At 40.6% G+C, this 16,602-nt stretch overlaps 1 protein-coding gene across 5 annotated transcripts in view; it reads right to left on the reverse strand.

The window, feature by feature from the left end:
• LOC131066598 (protein MULTIPOLAR SPINDLE 1) overlaps nucleotides 1-16,602 on the reverse strand; it is a 279,380-nt gene that overhangs the window by 117,357 nt on the left and 145,421 nt on the right. For all 5 annotated transcript variants that reach the window (XR_009359175.1, XM_058001413.2, XM_058001414.2 and 2 more), the window contains one exon: nucleotides 2,873-3,065. Coding sequence is in view for 4 of the 5 variants with exons in the window: in XM_058001413.2 (XP_057857396.1) it covers nucleotides 2,873-3,065 (193 nt within the window). In the remaining variant the exon portion in view is untranslated. The remainder of the gene's footprint in view (nucleotides 1-2,872; nucleotides 3,066-16,602) is intronic.

Below are 16,602 nucleotides of genomic sequence, written 5' to 3' on the forward strand. Positions count from 1 at the left end.
TATGAATGGCTGTTCTGATTTGAACTTAAGAACATGCACAATTGGTTACTGCTGTTTCGATCTGGGAATAATATTATACAAGATGCTATGTCTGATGTGAATAACCCTTGGCCTTCTGCACACGATATTGTGCCTTCAGCCTGCCCTCCTTTAATTATTCTAAACTGGAATAAGGAAAAATATTAAAACCTGATCATGGAATAATCATCTCTATTCTCCACTAACCCATTCCTACAAGAATGTACAAACTCAACCTTAATCCTTTTTTTCTCAAATGACCTTTAGGATTTTGATGAGGGAGGATGTCACATAAGGTTGAGAACAAGTACCTAATTATAGAGTAGTAAAAATACAAGCATGTTCAAGGGAGGCTCTTCTCTTCATCACTAGCTATTCCAAACAAAACCATGCAAGCCCTAGGTAACAAAAAATTCAAGTCTTCACTTCAAAAGTTCAAATCTTTGGCATGTCTAACTATTCCTTACAAACTTGTGAATGTCTTTGTTGGTGGCAAGATTGGGGTAGGAAAACCCCAAATCTTCAAAATATGGCCCTCTAAGTTTTGTTGTATCCTTGTAGCACTCCTAAATGTGAATGGAATTGGAGCTTGTTTAAGGCCAGCCACCATGTACATGAAGAAGCACAATTTACAAAAATATCTCAATGACCTCATTCATCTTCATCATGCAATAGAACCTTGGTTTCTGCATAAAAAAGGTGGATACAACTAGTCGTGAGCCAATTGACTTGGTTGGCATTGATACATACAACAACTAGATTGTATTAGACAAAAACCACATGTTTACAGAAAATGAGGTTGCTGATTTTGAGAGGCAAGTAAAGTAAGGTGGCAGAAGACATTGGATCAGATGACATCATGGCAAACGACAATGTAAAGCATGAGAAGTTGCTACTGCCTTCTAGTTTGTGGTTCGAATGATATCCAATACTCCCCTTTACTACAAAGCATGACAAAAATTGCAAACCATAGAGAATGGAGGCAACTGATTGGAAAGTTTAATGTTGTGTATTGATGCTTCAATATCCTAATACATTCTGATTTCTGATTTTGTCAGTTTCTCTGTGATGTCCCCTTCCTGTTGACACCAGATATTCAGTGGGATTAGCCTATTACTGACCCTCGTAGGCTAATAAGGTTGGATGGAGGGTCCTTTGAGGGATGCAGCTTCTCCAGTGGTCAGAGTTTTGTAGGTTTGGCTTTCGTTTGGCTTCATTTGGACTCCGTATGCATTACTTACTATTCATAGTAAGTCAAAGATGTTAGAGATGGACCCCTGCTATTTTTAGTAAAGGGGTATGGTCGTATGCAGCTTCATCATGTCAGCTCCCAGTTCAGACGACACTAAAAAATGTTGAGTAATAATGGAGATATTAATGTTTATTTAGTTTAAATAAACATTAATTGTTTTGAGCTTATATTATTAAGTTCTAAATAATTTTATATTATAACTTAAGTGAGGGTTGTGGCATCATGAGATTGGGACATTTTGAATTAATTAATGAGGCTCAATTATCAAGAAAAATATTAAATGACTTGGTGCACTTTTTATATTAAATGTCATTTAATATTAATTAATGCATTTATGGAGGAAAATCGAACTTTTTGTGGAGAATATATAATGCCTCGAGAGAATTGAAGCTATTATGATTATTATGCTGTGAAATTATTGATTTCTTTGGAAGAGGAAGAAACCTAGGGTTTCAGACTTCTAGACCATTGGAGAACGTGCAAATCTTCAATGCGTTGCTGCTCTGAAGTAGTGAAATATCTACCGAATTGCAGTCTATAGGGAGAGCTTCACTCATAAGTTTTCATTGAGCGAATTGGTGAAGAAATTCATTGTTTTTGTGCTAAACATTGAATCTACATCTGCAAATCTGAGAGACTGAATTTGTGAAGAGATTTACCACGTGTGGCATCAATCCCAAATAGCCGTACTTTTCCATCTGTAGCTGTACCATGTGTTGGCCGTACCATTTCAAGAATTATGATCTCATGCTTGCAGTGGACAATAAATTCTAAGAAAATTAGAGAGGGGTCGCAGGGGTGCAGGAAGACAATACGCAGCAACTAGAGGGCACATAGACTTCAATCTGAGTGCTGGCACATTTTCCAAGGCAGCCGTACAACTTCAACAGCAGCTAAAAGACAAGGATTTTCATTGCCAAGCAATCCAATTTGTCCAGGTATGGTGTATTATGAACAGCAATTGAATAATCGAAGGAATACATAGTGCATTTACAGTTATAAGTTAATTTGTTAGTTGCATGCCAAGTGTTTGTGGAAATGACAATTGGCTGTAGGTGCACATTTACATGTAAAATTTCTGATATATGCATTTGAAATGACCGAGAGAAGTTGCAATTGCCTCTTGTTCTTTGCTTAGACATTGTAGTGTTAGTTGCAAGCATTCAAATCATATTCCATGCCCATTTAAGCAAACAAATCGGACTGAAAACTCAGATCAGCATACATAGAGGTTGCACGAGAATTGTTTGACAAAATTCCTAAGTGTCTAAAGCTGGAAATTTAAGTCAGAACCTGCAAGAGTTCTTACATTCTCTAAATCAGTTCCAAGGATTGATCTTTTCAAAACTTTTCTCCACTTGATATCATTCCCTTTGTCTATTAATTTTCTCTTCTCTAAGTCTTATACTTTTAATTTTAATCTCTGATTACACATTACTTTCAATGCTCCTTTCTTATATTTAATAAATATGAGAAACATGGTCGATATATGTCCAGTGCACAATTTTCACCATGAGTATATTTTTTCCATCAAGAAAAGCTATAAGAGTAGAAATGAAAGCAAGCCAAAAATATAGTGATGCAATGTTCAAAGAATTTTACATTGTAAACATGGACTCATGCACTTGAAAAAATGTAGGATCAAAAGGATCCATGCAAAATAAGCTGTCAGTAACAGAAATGATTGTTTCGGATGTAGCCAGTAGTATCCGCTGTCCAATAAATGGCACTACTCCCAGTTTACGCATTATATGTTGAACATGGAATTCAGTATTATAGACTGATGCATCAAAATCTGTCAATGACAATGAATCCCATAAGATTTCACATGCACAAAGTTTAAAAATAACTCCGAAGAAAATGAGGCTTGCAAAAAAAATGAAAGCCAAGATTTCTACTCTTTGGGTGTCTGCAAACAGTTTTTACAATATTTGATTCTATATGGTGATGTACAATTTAATAAATAAAATCCCTAGATTCACAATCTACATTTCTATCAGAGATGTACAATAAGAAAAAAACATTTGCATCTTATACTTCAAAGCATAAGGTTCTTTTATAAAGCAAATTGTAATGTCCCCTTATTTTATGACATAGGAAATAGGGACATTTATCTTGCAAAGATCAATTGCAAGAGACTTCTTTCCTCAAATTAACTTAAAGAATCAATTGCACGAGACTTATTTACTTCAAGTCTCAAATTTTACTATGAATAATCATTAATGATACCACTTATGAGTGTTCAAAACTATGTAATTGATAAGATTTAAATATAAATACTAATAATCTTAGTCAACAAATAATGTATATATATTGAATATAGATCACTGCTATATCTGATATAATCTGATAATTATGCAAAGATGATCTTGATGTTAGCCTTCTCTGATTTGACAATGGGAAGTATGCTAATTTGTCCTCCAATCGCCTATAGCGATGAATTGCTATTTCTGATTTCAATCTTTAAGTATATGCAATGTAGATATGATGACAATATTGCTTGAAGCAATACATTACTGTTTCAGATTTGAATATGAATACAGGCAACAAATATTAATGGTGCTGTTTCTGATATGACTGTTGGATCCTGCAATAATGATGGTGCTCTATCTGATTTTAACCCTGAAATGTATGCAACCTGTTTTGACACTTCAGCAAAAAGATGCTCTAATGAGTAGATCCATGTAGGGATACAAGAATAAAATTAAAACCAACTTCAATGCTTTTCTGATGAGTATGGTTCTTTATTTAATATCTAAGTTGCCGGTTCGGGTTCGAAGAACCGGTTCGCCAGTACGGAAACATATATATATATATATATGTGTGTGTGTGCAGCCTATAAGCATGAATTAAGATTAAAATGCAACATAATATATCATATAAACAACAAAACCACCTGTTGGTGTCTGTCTTATCATCTACCAAACATTAGGATAGGACACCCGAAGGTATTCTATCCTTTCCTGAAAAATCACTACTGATTCCAAGGTCTATATGTGCGAACAAGCGACTTTAGTGGAATAGCTTCTTGGGTAGTGTATGCTAAAATTTTCAAGGGGGACTTACGTTTGACAAGTATTTTTGAACTGCTGGACTTAGATGGATTTAGCAATTTAGGCTCTTCTTTTTTATTGGAAATTTTCTGGGATTTAGACTTTCAAAAGAAAGGGAAAAAGGGATAGAGTTCAGGAAGGCTAATCTAATCCTACGAATTCTGGAGACGGTATCAACTAGGTGCTCTCGAGAAACCAAACCTTGCTTCGCCACACTAGGGACAACTACACAAGGCCGGTGCAATCTTCAATGGGTTGTGCTTATGATCGAGATGTTGGGATGCACAGGGGATGGGCTCAGACTAACTTTGCACGGTAGAATGGAAATCATCCATTTACCAAAAGTATGAGCGGAAATACACCATCAATTGATACTTATCAAATCCTTCATTCAAATTAATAACAATGAAAGCAAATCTAAATTATTTCTAACTAAGTGTTGAGGCAATTGAAACCATGCAAATCATTCAAATAATAGAGATTACAAAGCAGCACACATGCAATATATTATCTGGAAATGACCTTAAGCAACAATACATCAAAAACCTCACCCTTTTCAAATGAGAGGAGGCAACCTTATATAGTTTCTCAAAAATAAATGAATGGCCCTTTTGGCCTTTTTAGCCCGATCCCCGGTATGGCTTTTTTTCGAAAGTTTTCCCTATTTTTTAGGGATGTCTGCTTTTTGCTTTTTCGAGATGCAAACCTAGGGTTTACACTTGTACTACTGACCAGCTTCGACCGGAACTTGAAAATTCCAAGTTTTGACCTAAAAAAGCTGAATCCCTAGATTTTAGGCTTTTTGCTTTTTCGGGATGCAAACCTAGGGTTTACACTTGTACTACTGACCAGCTTCGACCGGAACTCGAAAATTCCAAGTTTTGACCTAAAAAAGTTGAATCCCTAGATTTTAGGCATTTTGCTTTTTTGGGATGCAAACCTAGGGTTTACACTTGTACTACTAACCAGCTTCGACCGAAACTCGAAAATTCCAAGTTTTGACCTAAAAAAAGCTTAATCCCTAGATTTTAGGCTTTTTGCTTTTTCGGGATGCAAACCTAGCGTTTACACTTGTACTACTGACCAGCTTCAACCGGAACTCGAAAATTCCAAGTTTTGACCTAAAAAGCCGAATCCCTAGATTTTAGGCTTTTTGCTGCTTCAGATGATCCACCTAAGCATGGATTTCAAATTTCAAGTTAATCCGGTTAAATTAGATTAAACTGTGAAATTTTGAGATTTCTTTGAAAATTCTTCTAAGTCTGGCTAACAAGGGTTTTTGAAGTGTTTCTGCAGGTTCAAACCCCATCACGAAGGTTGAAGAGGCCATGAAGGAGCCTTGCATGAAGTCCGCCATGCCTTAGGAGGTTGTGTGGGTGCTCTCATCAAAGTCCACCATGCCTTAGGAGGTTGTGTGGGTGCTCTCATCAAAGTCCGCCATACCTTAGGAGGCTGTGTGGGTGCTTTCATCAAAGTCCGCCATGCCTTAGGGAGGCCATGTAGGTGCCTTGCCTAAAGTCCGCCATGAGTTTGGAGGTCACATGGGTGCCCACTCTAAAGTCCGCCCCGCCTAAAGAGACCATGGAGGAGCAAGGGTTGAAGTCCGCCCAAGGCTGAAGAGGCTATGTGGGTGCCAAGCTCCAAGTCCGCCCTGCATAATGGAGGTCATGTGGGTGCTAAGGTTAAAGTCTGCCATGAGTTTGGAGGTCACATGTGTGCCTACTCCAAAGTCCGCCATGGGTTGAAGGGGCCAAGCTAAAGTCCACCCAAGGTTGAAGGGGCCATGAAGAGGCCAAGCTAAAGTTCGCCAAAGCTTAAGAAGCCATGAAGGGGCTAAGGTTGAAGTCCGCCCAAGGTTGGAGAGGTCACATGGGTGCTAAGGTTGAAGTCCGCCCAAGGAGGAAGGAGACCATGAAGGTGCTAAGGCTAAAGTTCGCCCCACCTTGATGGAGGTCATGTGGGAGCAAGGGTCAAAGTCCGCCCCAATGCCTTAGTCAAATTTTCACTTTAATAGAGAGCCATGAGGAGGTGTCTCCAAAGTCCGCCCAAGACGAGAGACCACCAAAGTCCGCCCAATGTGGAGAGCCTTGCCTAAAGTTCGCCCAAGGAGGAGTCAACACCAAAGTTCGCCATGCCTTGGGAGCAACATCCAAAGTCCGCCATAGGCTAGGAGGGCCCTGAGGAGAGGTCACCAAAGTCCGCCCAAGGTGAAGGAGTTCTAGCCAAAGTCCACCATACCTTGGAGAGGTTGGCAAAGTCCGCCAAAATTTGAAAAGGATAGAAATAAAATTCGAAAAATCAACCTACACATGGAAGGTCAAACAAAGTCAACATGATGTCACAAAATCCCCAGAGATTTCAAAATTAATCCAAAATGAAGAAATATCTAAATAAAATAAAAAATCCTCAAAATAAATCCAAAATGGAAAGTTTTTTGAGAATATTGAGAGAATATTAAAAAGTTATTGAGATATTAATTCAAAATGGAAAGTTTTTTTTGAAAGGGAATATTGGAGGATTAATGAATATCTTCAAACTTAAATCAAAATGGAAAGTTTTTTTAGAATTAGAAGTATGAGTTGGATGATTTTAGGGGTTTTGCTTAAACCTTGTCTACAAATACTTCATTATCAAATTCATTATTACACCAAGAAGTTCAAAATTACTAAGGAGAGCTTAGTAAAGTATGTCAGTTTGAAGATCATCTGGAGGAAATTCTAGATATTGCTGGAAGTGGGATAATATTTTTTGGCAGAAGGCTTACAGATTTCTAGAGAAAGGCATCTTTTCTGAATTTTCTCAATATTTTGGAGAAAAGTCTAACCTTTTTCCTATCCAAGTCAGAGGTGAAATTAAAATTGTGAATTTTCTGAATATTTTCCAGAATTTAATAAATAATTTTTTCGAAAATTCTGGAGAAAGAAAATCATTTTTTTTGGCAAAGTATGAAATTTTTTGAAAATTTTAACACTTGATGGTTACTTCAACCGACCTCAAGGCTAAGGGTCTGGAGGTGAAAATTCAATTTTTTTGGCTAAGTATGAAATTTTTTTGAAAATTTTAACACTTGATGGTGACTTCAACCGACCTCAAGGGTGAAGGTCTGGAGGTGAAAATTCAATTTTTGTGGCTAAGTATGAGAGTGAAAAATGGAAAATTTTCCAACACTTAGCCATTTCGTGGCCCCGTAGTTTTTTTTGAAATTTTGCAGAAATTTTCTAACTTAAAGTTTTCATCATTCATCTACAGGTCTTAAGCACCATGAAGTTCCAGGTAGATAGAGATGCTCCTCCAAAGTCGAGGATGACTTCCAAGTGGAAGAACATCAGCGACACCAACCTCGGACACATCAATCTGAGGGAGTTTAAGAAGCGAATGTTTGGTCTGGACAACCTTGTGCCTACCACCATTGCGTGAAAAATGATGAAGAGTGGTATCGTGCACGCTGCCGGCTTCCTCCCCACCATGCAGTGCAATGAACTAGTAGTTGAATGTGCCAAACACTACAACCCCATCGGTAAGGATATTGTTGCACCTGAAGGAAGAGTGTTGGCGAATGTCAGTGATGAGGCCATCAGAGAGGCCTTCAGGATCCTTGAGTACCACAACACAGTATATATGACCAAGGATGAAGCTGACAGTCTGTACCATGATCACCTGGAAGAATATGATGCCATAGTTAATCATTCCTGGCTAGACAAGCCGAGGAAGGGCGCCTCCAAACTCCAGAGAAAGAGCCTAGTGCGAGCATACTTCAAGGAGGACATTGGGGACATGATTGTCTTGCTCAATAGAATAATAGGAAATCCTCAGGGAGCTCCATTCGAACCCTGGATGTATTATTTCATTAATGAAATAATCAATGGAGTAAAAATGATAGACTAGGCCCGTATGATCAGCGACAACCTAGACAACCAGCTAAGGAATCTGGAGGCGAATAGGACTTTCTTCATGAGTTCTTACTTGTTCTATTCTTTAGCTAGGACCTACAGATACAGAGGTCTCACTTGTAGAGGAGAAGTTGGGAACAAGGAGAACCAATTTCCGGTATATGATTGCTATCCCCAACTCCATATGAAGGAGAGATGTTCCATTTCAAAAGGGTGAATGATGCCTTGCTGATGCACATTACCCGGACCCTTCAAGGTGGCCTGCACCAGAGGCTCTCTCAAGAGTCTATGGACTTCATTGGTCGGTTCGGGTGTTGGTACATCCAATATCCAAAGTTCACTTACCTCCGAATTCAAGGATTCTCTGGTCCTCCATACAAGCTTCCAGCTTACCCTACCAACCGAGTGGTGTTGCTCGAGGTTGTGAGACAATTGGAGGAGTATATAGTGATTCAAAGGGATAAGCAGAAGAAGGCAGGGACATCCTCACTTACAATTGGTAATGGGCTGGAAACATGTCCATCATCACAGGCTGCAGCTACCGCTGAGAAAGAACTGGCTTGGTATCCCTTCTACCAATACAAGGCAAGAAAAGATTTCGATCTATTCCATAGGATAAAGAAGATCGAAGGGACAACGTTTGAGCACAGACTGGATCTGGAAGACTACTGGGCTAATGCAGCCGATAGTTTCGAGATCCGGAAGAGGTTCTGGTCAAGAATTCCTTTAAGTATGGTTAGAGCAACGGAAGTATTCAAAGTTGCCGATCAAGTAGAAGAAAGCCTAGAACTTCAGCAACCGGGTTTTGAGAAGATGAAGAATGAACCTTTAGTCTTGATAGATTAGACAGAGGGAGAAAAATCAGATCTAGCAGACCTCATGAGGTCGGTGGTTGAGTACTCAAGGTGGTGGGCGTCTGAAAAGACAAAACAGTTGAAGGCCAAAGGTGTGGTTCTAGCTTATGAATTAATGGGAGTAGATGATACTCTGTCCGTCCACCCTTGTACCTCCACCGGTGATGCTCGGAATCCAGAAAGTGTTGGATCTCGAAAGAGAAAGGAGTTGGGTGGAAGCTCCACAAAGTGCATAGGGAAAAGGGCTATAGTTGAGAGAAGAGAATCCAGCGAAAGTCACTCCATCCTAAGTGTTGCTTCCATTGCGCCTGATCAGAGTACAATTGGGGAACAAGAGATGAACATCTATGTGAGTGATGATGAAGTAAGAGTGCTTTCCCAGCCAATTGAGGAAGTGGTGGAGAAGGTCTTCCGAATTCTAGACAGGGGGCAGGATGAAGCCCCTACAATCTTCTTGGATGGCATACCAGCGAACCCAGGAGAAGCAGACGATGAGTTTGATCGGAACACTATAGAACAATCAACCATTCCTGATTGGCTGAGAGCAAGGATAAAGGCCAAGGTTCCCAAGGATGTCCCCTCAACCGAGGAGGTTACCACAGCATTCCTGGAGAAGGTGAATGAACCCGCTACAGCTAAACCGCCCAAACCAGCCAGGAAGTTTTCCCTAATTCAGAGAGACAGTGCCGGATTCAGGACAGTCCAGATAGCAGTGCCCAAAGAAGGGAGGACTAGGGACAATGTTACCGCAGATGACTACAAGATTACCACCATAGAGATGGGTAAGCCTACCCAAGACCAGGAGATCCAATATTTTGACGACTCCTGTAACGTTCTAAAGACGAGGCTGGCTCATGAGAAAGAAAAGAGGAAGAAAGTGGAAGAAGAGAACCAGTAGTGGAGGAAGTATGTCCTCCATCTTACCAACCCGCTCAACCATGAAGTCCCAGCTACTCCACCACAGCCTCTTCAGCAAGGATCAATGAAGGACTATGATGAGATGAAGTGATCATACACTCAAGAAAAGGAGTGGATTTCAGACGCTATGATATGTGCTGACACCCTGGTAGAAAACTTAGTATCAGCACATGAGGCAACTTCTTTGTTGATTGATCGTATCCAGGATCTATCATCCAATTGGGAAGAAGTGGATGAAATTCAGAATGAAATATTCCCTCACCTGAAGGTTATCCAAGGCATGTCAAAGAAGAGCTTAGTGGATGCAAGCATCATACAGACAGGAGACAGGTACGACTTCGACACGTGGTACTATGCTCTGGTCACTCGGATTGAGGTTCTGAAGAAATCCGAGACCAAGTGTTTTGAGACAGAGGCAAGGGTTAGAGAGATCCTGGGCAAGGTATTCCGTGTGGCGTCAGAGATTTGGTAGAAGGAAAGCCTAAGGGAGAAGCATGCACAAGCAGAGAACCTGAGAGCCAGGATTCAAGCAAGCTTCTTCCGAGATTCAGGGATGATTAACAAAGGCGATCTTTCGAAGATTGCAAACTTCCTCTCTATCGATGACAACTTCCTCACCCAAGCAGTGGACTAGGAAGGCATCCTTGCCACATGCGCCAACGATGTGGATCTCATTGACTTCCAGATTGGCGGTTTGCCAAGCGTCACCATGGAGGAGGTCAAGCTCGTGGTGTCCAGATACGTTGAATCTCTGAAAGAGGAAAGTGGCCACTCACCTCAATAAAATTAGCAGCTGCGCCACTTGTCACTCTTTCATTTGCTTGAATTGATAGTATTTCGGGAAACCGTAATTAGGGTTTAGGACTTTCAATCATGGCCCTTGATCACTGTTTGATCTCGACCATTCATTTATTTTTGAGAAACTATATAAGGTTGCCTCCTCTCATTTGAAAAGGGTGAGGTTTTTGATGTGTTGTTGCTTAAGGTCATTTCCAGATAATATATTGCATGTGTGCTGCTTTGTAATCTCTATTATTTGAATGATTTGCATGGTTTCAATTGCCTCAACACTTAGTTAGAAATAATTTAGATTTGCTTTCATTGTTATTAATTTGAATGAAGGATTTGATAAGTATCAATTGATGGTGTATTTACGCTCATACTTTTGGTAAATGGATGATTTCCATTCTACCGTGCAAAGTTAGTCTGAGCCCATCCCCTGTGCATCCCAACATCTCGATCATAAGCACAACTTATTGAAGATTGCACCGGCCTTGTGTAGTTGTCCCTAGTGTGGCGAAGCAAGGTTTGGTTTCTTGAGAGCACCCAGTTGATACCGTCTCCAGAATTCGTAGGATTAGATTAGCCTTCCTGAACTCTATCCCTTTTTCCCTTTCTTTTGAAAGTCTAAATCCCAGAAAATTTCCAAAAAAAAAGAAGAGCCTAAATTGCTAAATCCATCTAAGTCCAGCAGTTCAAAAATACTTGTCAAACGTAAGTCCCCATTGAAAATTTCAGCATACACTACCCAAGAAACTATTCCACTAAAGTCGCTTGTTCGCACATATAGACCTTGGAATCAGTAGTGATTTTTCAGGAGAGGATAGAATCAGGTATTCTATCCTAATGTTTGGTAGATGATAAGACAGACACCAACATGAAATGGCGCTAGAAGGAGGGCTTGATCATCGTCAAGTTTTGACCACCTAAAGTAACCTATTCTGGATAGTAGATATGAGGCAGCATGGTATTGCCGCATGAATTCCCATTCAATCTGCCTCTTGAACAACATGAACAAGGACTAAATCAGTCCTGCATTACAGATCAATTGCGAGCCCTTGCTTGGAAATCAAAAGTGAATTACTCTCAGTTCAGACAAGTAAGTCACGTTGTTGCCAAAGAAGAAGAAAAAGGAAGACAAATAGAGACTGTGATCAAAGAAAATCTAGAGAAACAAAGGATTTCTACCCTTCACAAGCAAGTTCTGAAAGAAATCCTACAATTTTCTTCCCAGTCCACTAACATGGTAAGAGATGGGTCTGCCCATCAATCCTCCTGAACCAGGAAGAGACCCCGAACCAGTGATACAACCAGATTTGAGCTTCAACGACGAACAAGAAGACATCATCACTGAGTTATATAGCTTAGCCTGGTCTGTGAAAAGAAATTATCCTGACTGGTGTCGAATGTGCTTCATCCTACAAGAAGAAGAGATTGCTAACCGCATCAACGCACGAAATCAGAGAGAGCAAGAGGAAGCTAACCCAGCCCCTGAACCTGCTCCTGCACTGCCTTAGCAAGAATAAACGCTACGCTGGATCGCATAAGTTCTTTCTCCCCGGATAAATTTCAAAGGATCCTCAGATCAGCACAAGGTTCATCCAAAGAGTTCGTAGAATTGGAACGACCCACTAGATCTAGACAAAAAAGAGAAATTTCGCCAGAGAAAGGAGAGAATCAGGCAAAAGAAGATAGACCAGAGGTGGAAGACATTTCCAATTTATTCCAAACCCCCTCCCCTCAAGTCCCAAGCACTTCGCCTTCAGTCTCCTTTACACCAATTGTCCAACAAGTTCAGCCAGTGATTTCCCCAGCAAACATCCCAATGGCGTGGCGTACGGCCAATGCGTCCCCTATGGTCTTCACCGCCTATAATGCAATGCCAAAGAGCCCTGAACACTTCTGTTCTAGGTTTCATAGTGGTGACCTAAGTCGCTCAGCTGATGAACATATCAAGATTTTTGAAGATCTCCTGCATAATAGAGATATCCAGCATGAAGACGTGGCTTGTAGGTCGTTTCCTTGCACCTTTGATGAAGAAGCCTCTCACTGGTATATACACCTGCCTGCTGACTCCATTCATAATTGGCAAGAGATGAAAGATATCTTCTTAGAAAAATTCAGATCGCCAATTTCTCCATCTGAATTATATCGACAGTTTGTGGAAATAAGAAGACAAGAACATGAACCTATTAGCACTTTCAATAATAGGTTTCACAAAGCATATACAAGACTAAGAGATCCCTACAACTTGAATAATGCGGCTGCACTGCCTGTTTACTATGCAGCGTTGGACTGCCTCACTTCCATGTTTGTAAAAACGAAAGGCACCCCCCCAACCAACTTAAAAGAAGCCTATGCTTCAGCTATTTCAGTCAGCAATGATTTGGAAGTAGGTGCCGCTACAGGACCCTTGAACTATCTAGGAAATCCTACTGCACAAGGACAAGTCCAAAATATCAATAGAGCATTGTCTCAGAATACTCCAGTGATGAACCCAATTCCTATAGCCAGTAATCAGTTGGTTCTTCACCCTGGAAATCCTGTCTCACAAGTACCACCACCACAGTCAGTATATCTCCAAAACGTGACAACTTCCAGTCGGACCTCAGAGGAGAAAGAAGAAATGAGGGAATTAATCAATCAAGTAAAGAAACTGTCGGCGAAGGTAACCTATTTGAAAGGACAGAACAACCAAATGCAGAGAAATTATCAAGGGAATCATCCAGGACAAGGTTCTTCCGGATATACAAGAGACGGTCAAAATTTCCAAAGAGACAGTCAGAACTTCCAAGGGAATAATCAGAATTTCCGAAACAATAATCAGGTTCCCCAGAAGAGAACATAGAATACTGGGCCCAACAATGGTACTGTACCATCCCCTTTGGATAGCCAACCTGTTGCAGATAGTCGTCCCACAGACAAAGTATTCCTAGCAAAAGCTGCACTATCAGGATGGTGTAGGCTGCACAGTACTGATCAGCATTCCGAGTTACAATGCCATGAATTCCAGGTAGCAGTAGACATTTTCCAAAGCAAGAGAAGAAATTCAGGAGCAGAAGAAGCTCCGCCGACTGGGTATGAGATTGTTCCTGTAACTAGATATGATCAGGCTTTGGTCATAGAAAACGTCAGGTCCCCATTCCAGAATGGTTCATCATACCAGCCTAGCCAGAGATTCCCACCTGCGTCTGCTAATAGGCCCGTGGAACAGCCACAAGGTCAAGTTAAGCCTGAAGTCCAATTAGTATCGAACCAGCCAACCACCGTCAATGGCTATAGCTTCCCCCATTATATGATAGTGTTCTAGTTGAAGGCACAAGGGAAGTACAAGCATTCCAACAAACGTCCGGAAATCAACCTCGTGTATACCAAAGGAATGCTCGATACAATGAGCCTTTAACCACATCTATTCCTCCCAACAACTTTCAGACCCCACCAAATCCCAATGCTACCAATGCACCAACACCTCCTAGGGATTCTCCTGAATATCACCAGCAGAATGTCCAACCCAGTAGTTCAAAACCTGTCAGTTCCCATCAAGTTGACCAAAGGCGACTAACAGATCCCCAGCTAGGGCCCATTCACACCCAGACAAAAGACGGCCCTAAGGAGGAATTAAAGAGGCTAAGTTCATTTGTGTTAGAAGAATTCAAAAAGATAAAAGTCAGTCTGCCTTTGACTAAATTGATGAAAATCCACGAAATAAGAGAAACAATCTTTGGTAGTATTACTGAAGCTGGGGCACCAAGAATCCCTCAACCAAATGTCATACACAGAGGAACGGTCAATGTTCCCGCTAATACCAATATTGTGTCATCTGATGCCCCACAACAATCTCCAAATTTTGTAGGCATGATGCAGACTTCAGTTGAAAATCAAGAAAGCATCACACCAGAAGAAGTCCTCATGGACACAAACATATTCCAGGAAGAAATTCTAGCAAAAGAATTATCACAAAGCTCACACAGTGGGGATTCTCCCTTCAAAGAGCAAGAAGAGGAACCAGGAAAGAACCAAGTAGTTTTCTACCAAGGAAAAGATGAACCTACTCCATTCCTATTGTCGGTGAGGATATTTGGTAAAATGTTGCATAATTGCCTAGTAGACTCTGGGGCCTCCAGCAATGTAATGCCACTGGCCGTTTGTCAAAAATTAGGACTTGTTCCGGCAAGGACTAATAAGAAAGTCACACAACTAGATAAGATTGAGGTACCGGTGATGGGAGAGCTCAACAATATTCACATGCAGTTGGCAGCAGACCCGAGAGTGCAAAGTTGCATTGATATCTCTGTCGTAGACATCCCAGATGGATATGGTATGTTGTTAAGTAGGGATTGGTCCAGAAGACTGAATGGATACATTTCCACTGACTTCTCTCACATGTGGTTGCCATGGAAAGGGGTTCCCAATCAAATCAAAATTGATAGTACCCCAAGACTCAGACTAATGATTACAGAATATGGAGAAAATAACGAGATATTGTTCCTTGGAACAGACCTAAGGTTCTATACACCTAGGGTGAATGAAATTCTGACACTACAAACCTCCTCCATAGGGGAAACCAATGTAAACCTTTCCGACTTCACAGTGATGGACAATCTAGATAAAGAGAAGAGGTTTTTCGAGAGTTTCAAAGAATTCATATGGACGAACGTGTGTCGGAGAGCTGAGATGAGGAGTAAGATTCATGAGCTATTGCTGACCAATTGGTGTCGGGTTCATGACGCATCTCATTCAGAATTCACTTGTAAAGAGTGTCACAAAGCAATCACAGAGGTTCGTCGGATGCTACAGCAATTTGCAAATCCCGGAAGTGACACTGAGAGTAGACAAGTCCATCGGAGATTCTCCAAGCCTCAGCAGAATATAGAGATAAATATGGAAGAAGATCAACTACAAGATCGTCGAAGATGCACCCTTGAAATACAAGCTTCACCATCCTATCGTACAATCGAACAAGAAGTTGAAGGTGAGATCAGTCAGATATTAGAAAAATTCAACATGGAAACCCAAACTCTACCACCCCCACAAGAGGAAATGAAAGAGCCAGCTTCAGTATGGTCTCAACATGAAGAGGCAGCATGGATCCTAAGGTTTGACGGATCTTACTCCAAAAAAGGGGCAGGAATTGGTTTTAAGTTAACTAGTCCTGACGGGGAGATGTTTCTCATAGCTCGTCGACTCCAATACCCCTACACTAACAATGTAGCTAAGTATGAGTCGCTAGTTCATGGATTATTGTTCGCCATAAGCAAGGGAGCTAAAACGGTACAAACCTATGGTGATTCAGAGATAGTGGTCAAGCAAGTGAGAAAGCAATATGTTTCCCATGATAAGAAACTGTCCCATTACCATAACAGAGTCTGGGATCTTCTGGAAAGCTTTGATGCCTTCAATCGGGCGAGCAGATAACCAAATTGCGAACACGTTAGCTCAAGCAGCCAGTTTGTTGGAGCCTCTTACCATAGGAAACATGGATCATCTGTCCATAGAATTGTCACTGAATCCCTCAATCCCAGATAACATAACAAATTTTCAAGTATTCGAAGACGATGGTCAAATCCAAGAATTTTTAACAAGCTCAGACATATTTGCAGCCCAAATGATTGATGAGGAGGAAACAGAAGAGGAAGCAGAGTTGGATGATGACGGAGTTTTGAACTTGAAAACAAATTTCATCCCTAAAGGAATGATACAGTTGGAAAGAATGTATGATCAAGACCAAATTAATGAGATGAAAGGTCAGAAGACTAATGGTGACCAATTCAAAAAGGTAAATATGGGGACTGAGGACAATGCCAAAAATGTGTACGTAGGCAAAATTTGTACACCAA

The sequence above is a fragment of the Cryptomeria japonica genome, chromosome 10, assembly GCF_030272615.1.
Source record: "Cryptomeria japonica chromosome 10, Sugi_1.0, whole genome shotgun sequence".
In the NCBI taxonomy this organism is placed as follows: domain Eukaryota; kingdom Viridiplantae; phylum Streptophyta; class Pinopsida; order Cupressales; family Cupressaceae; genus Cryptomeria; species Cryptomeria japonica.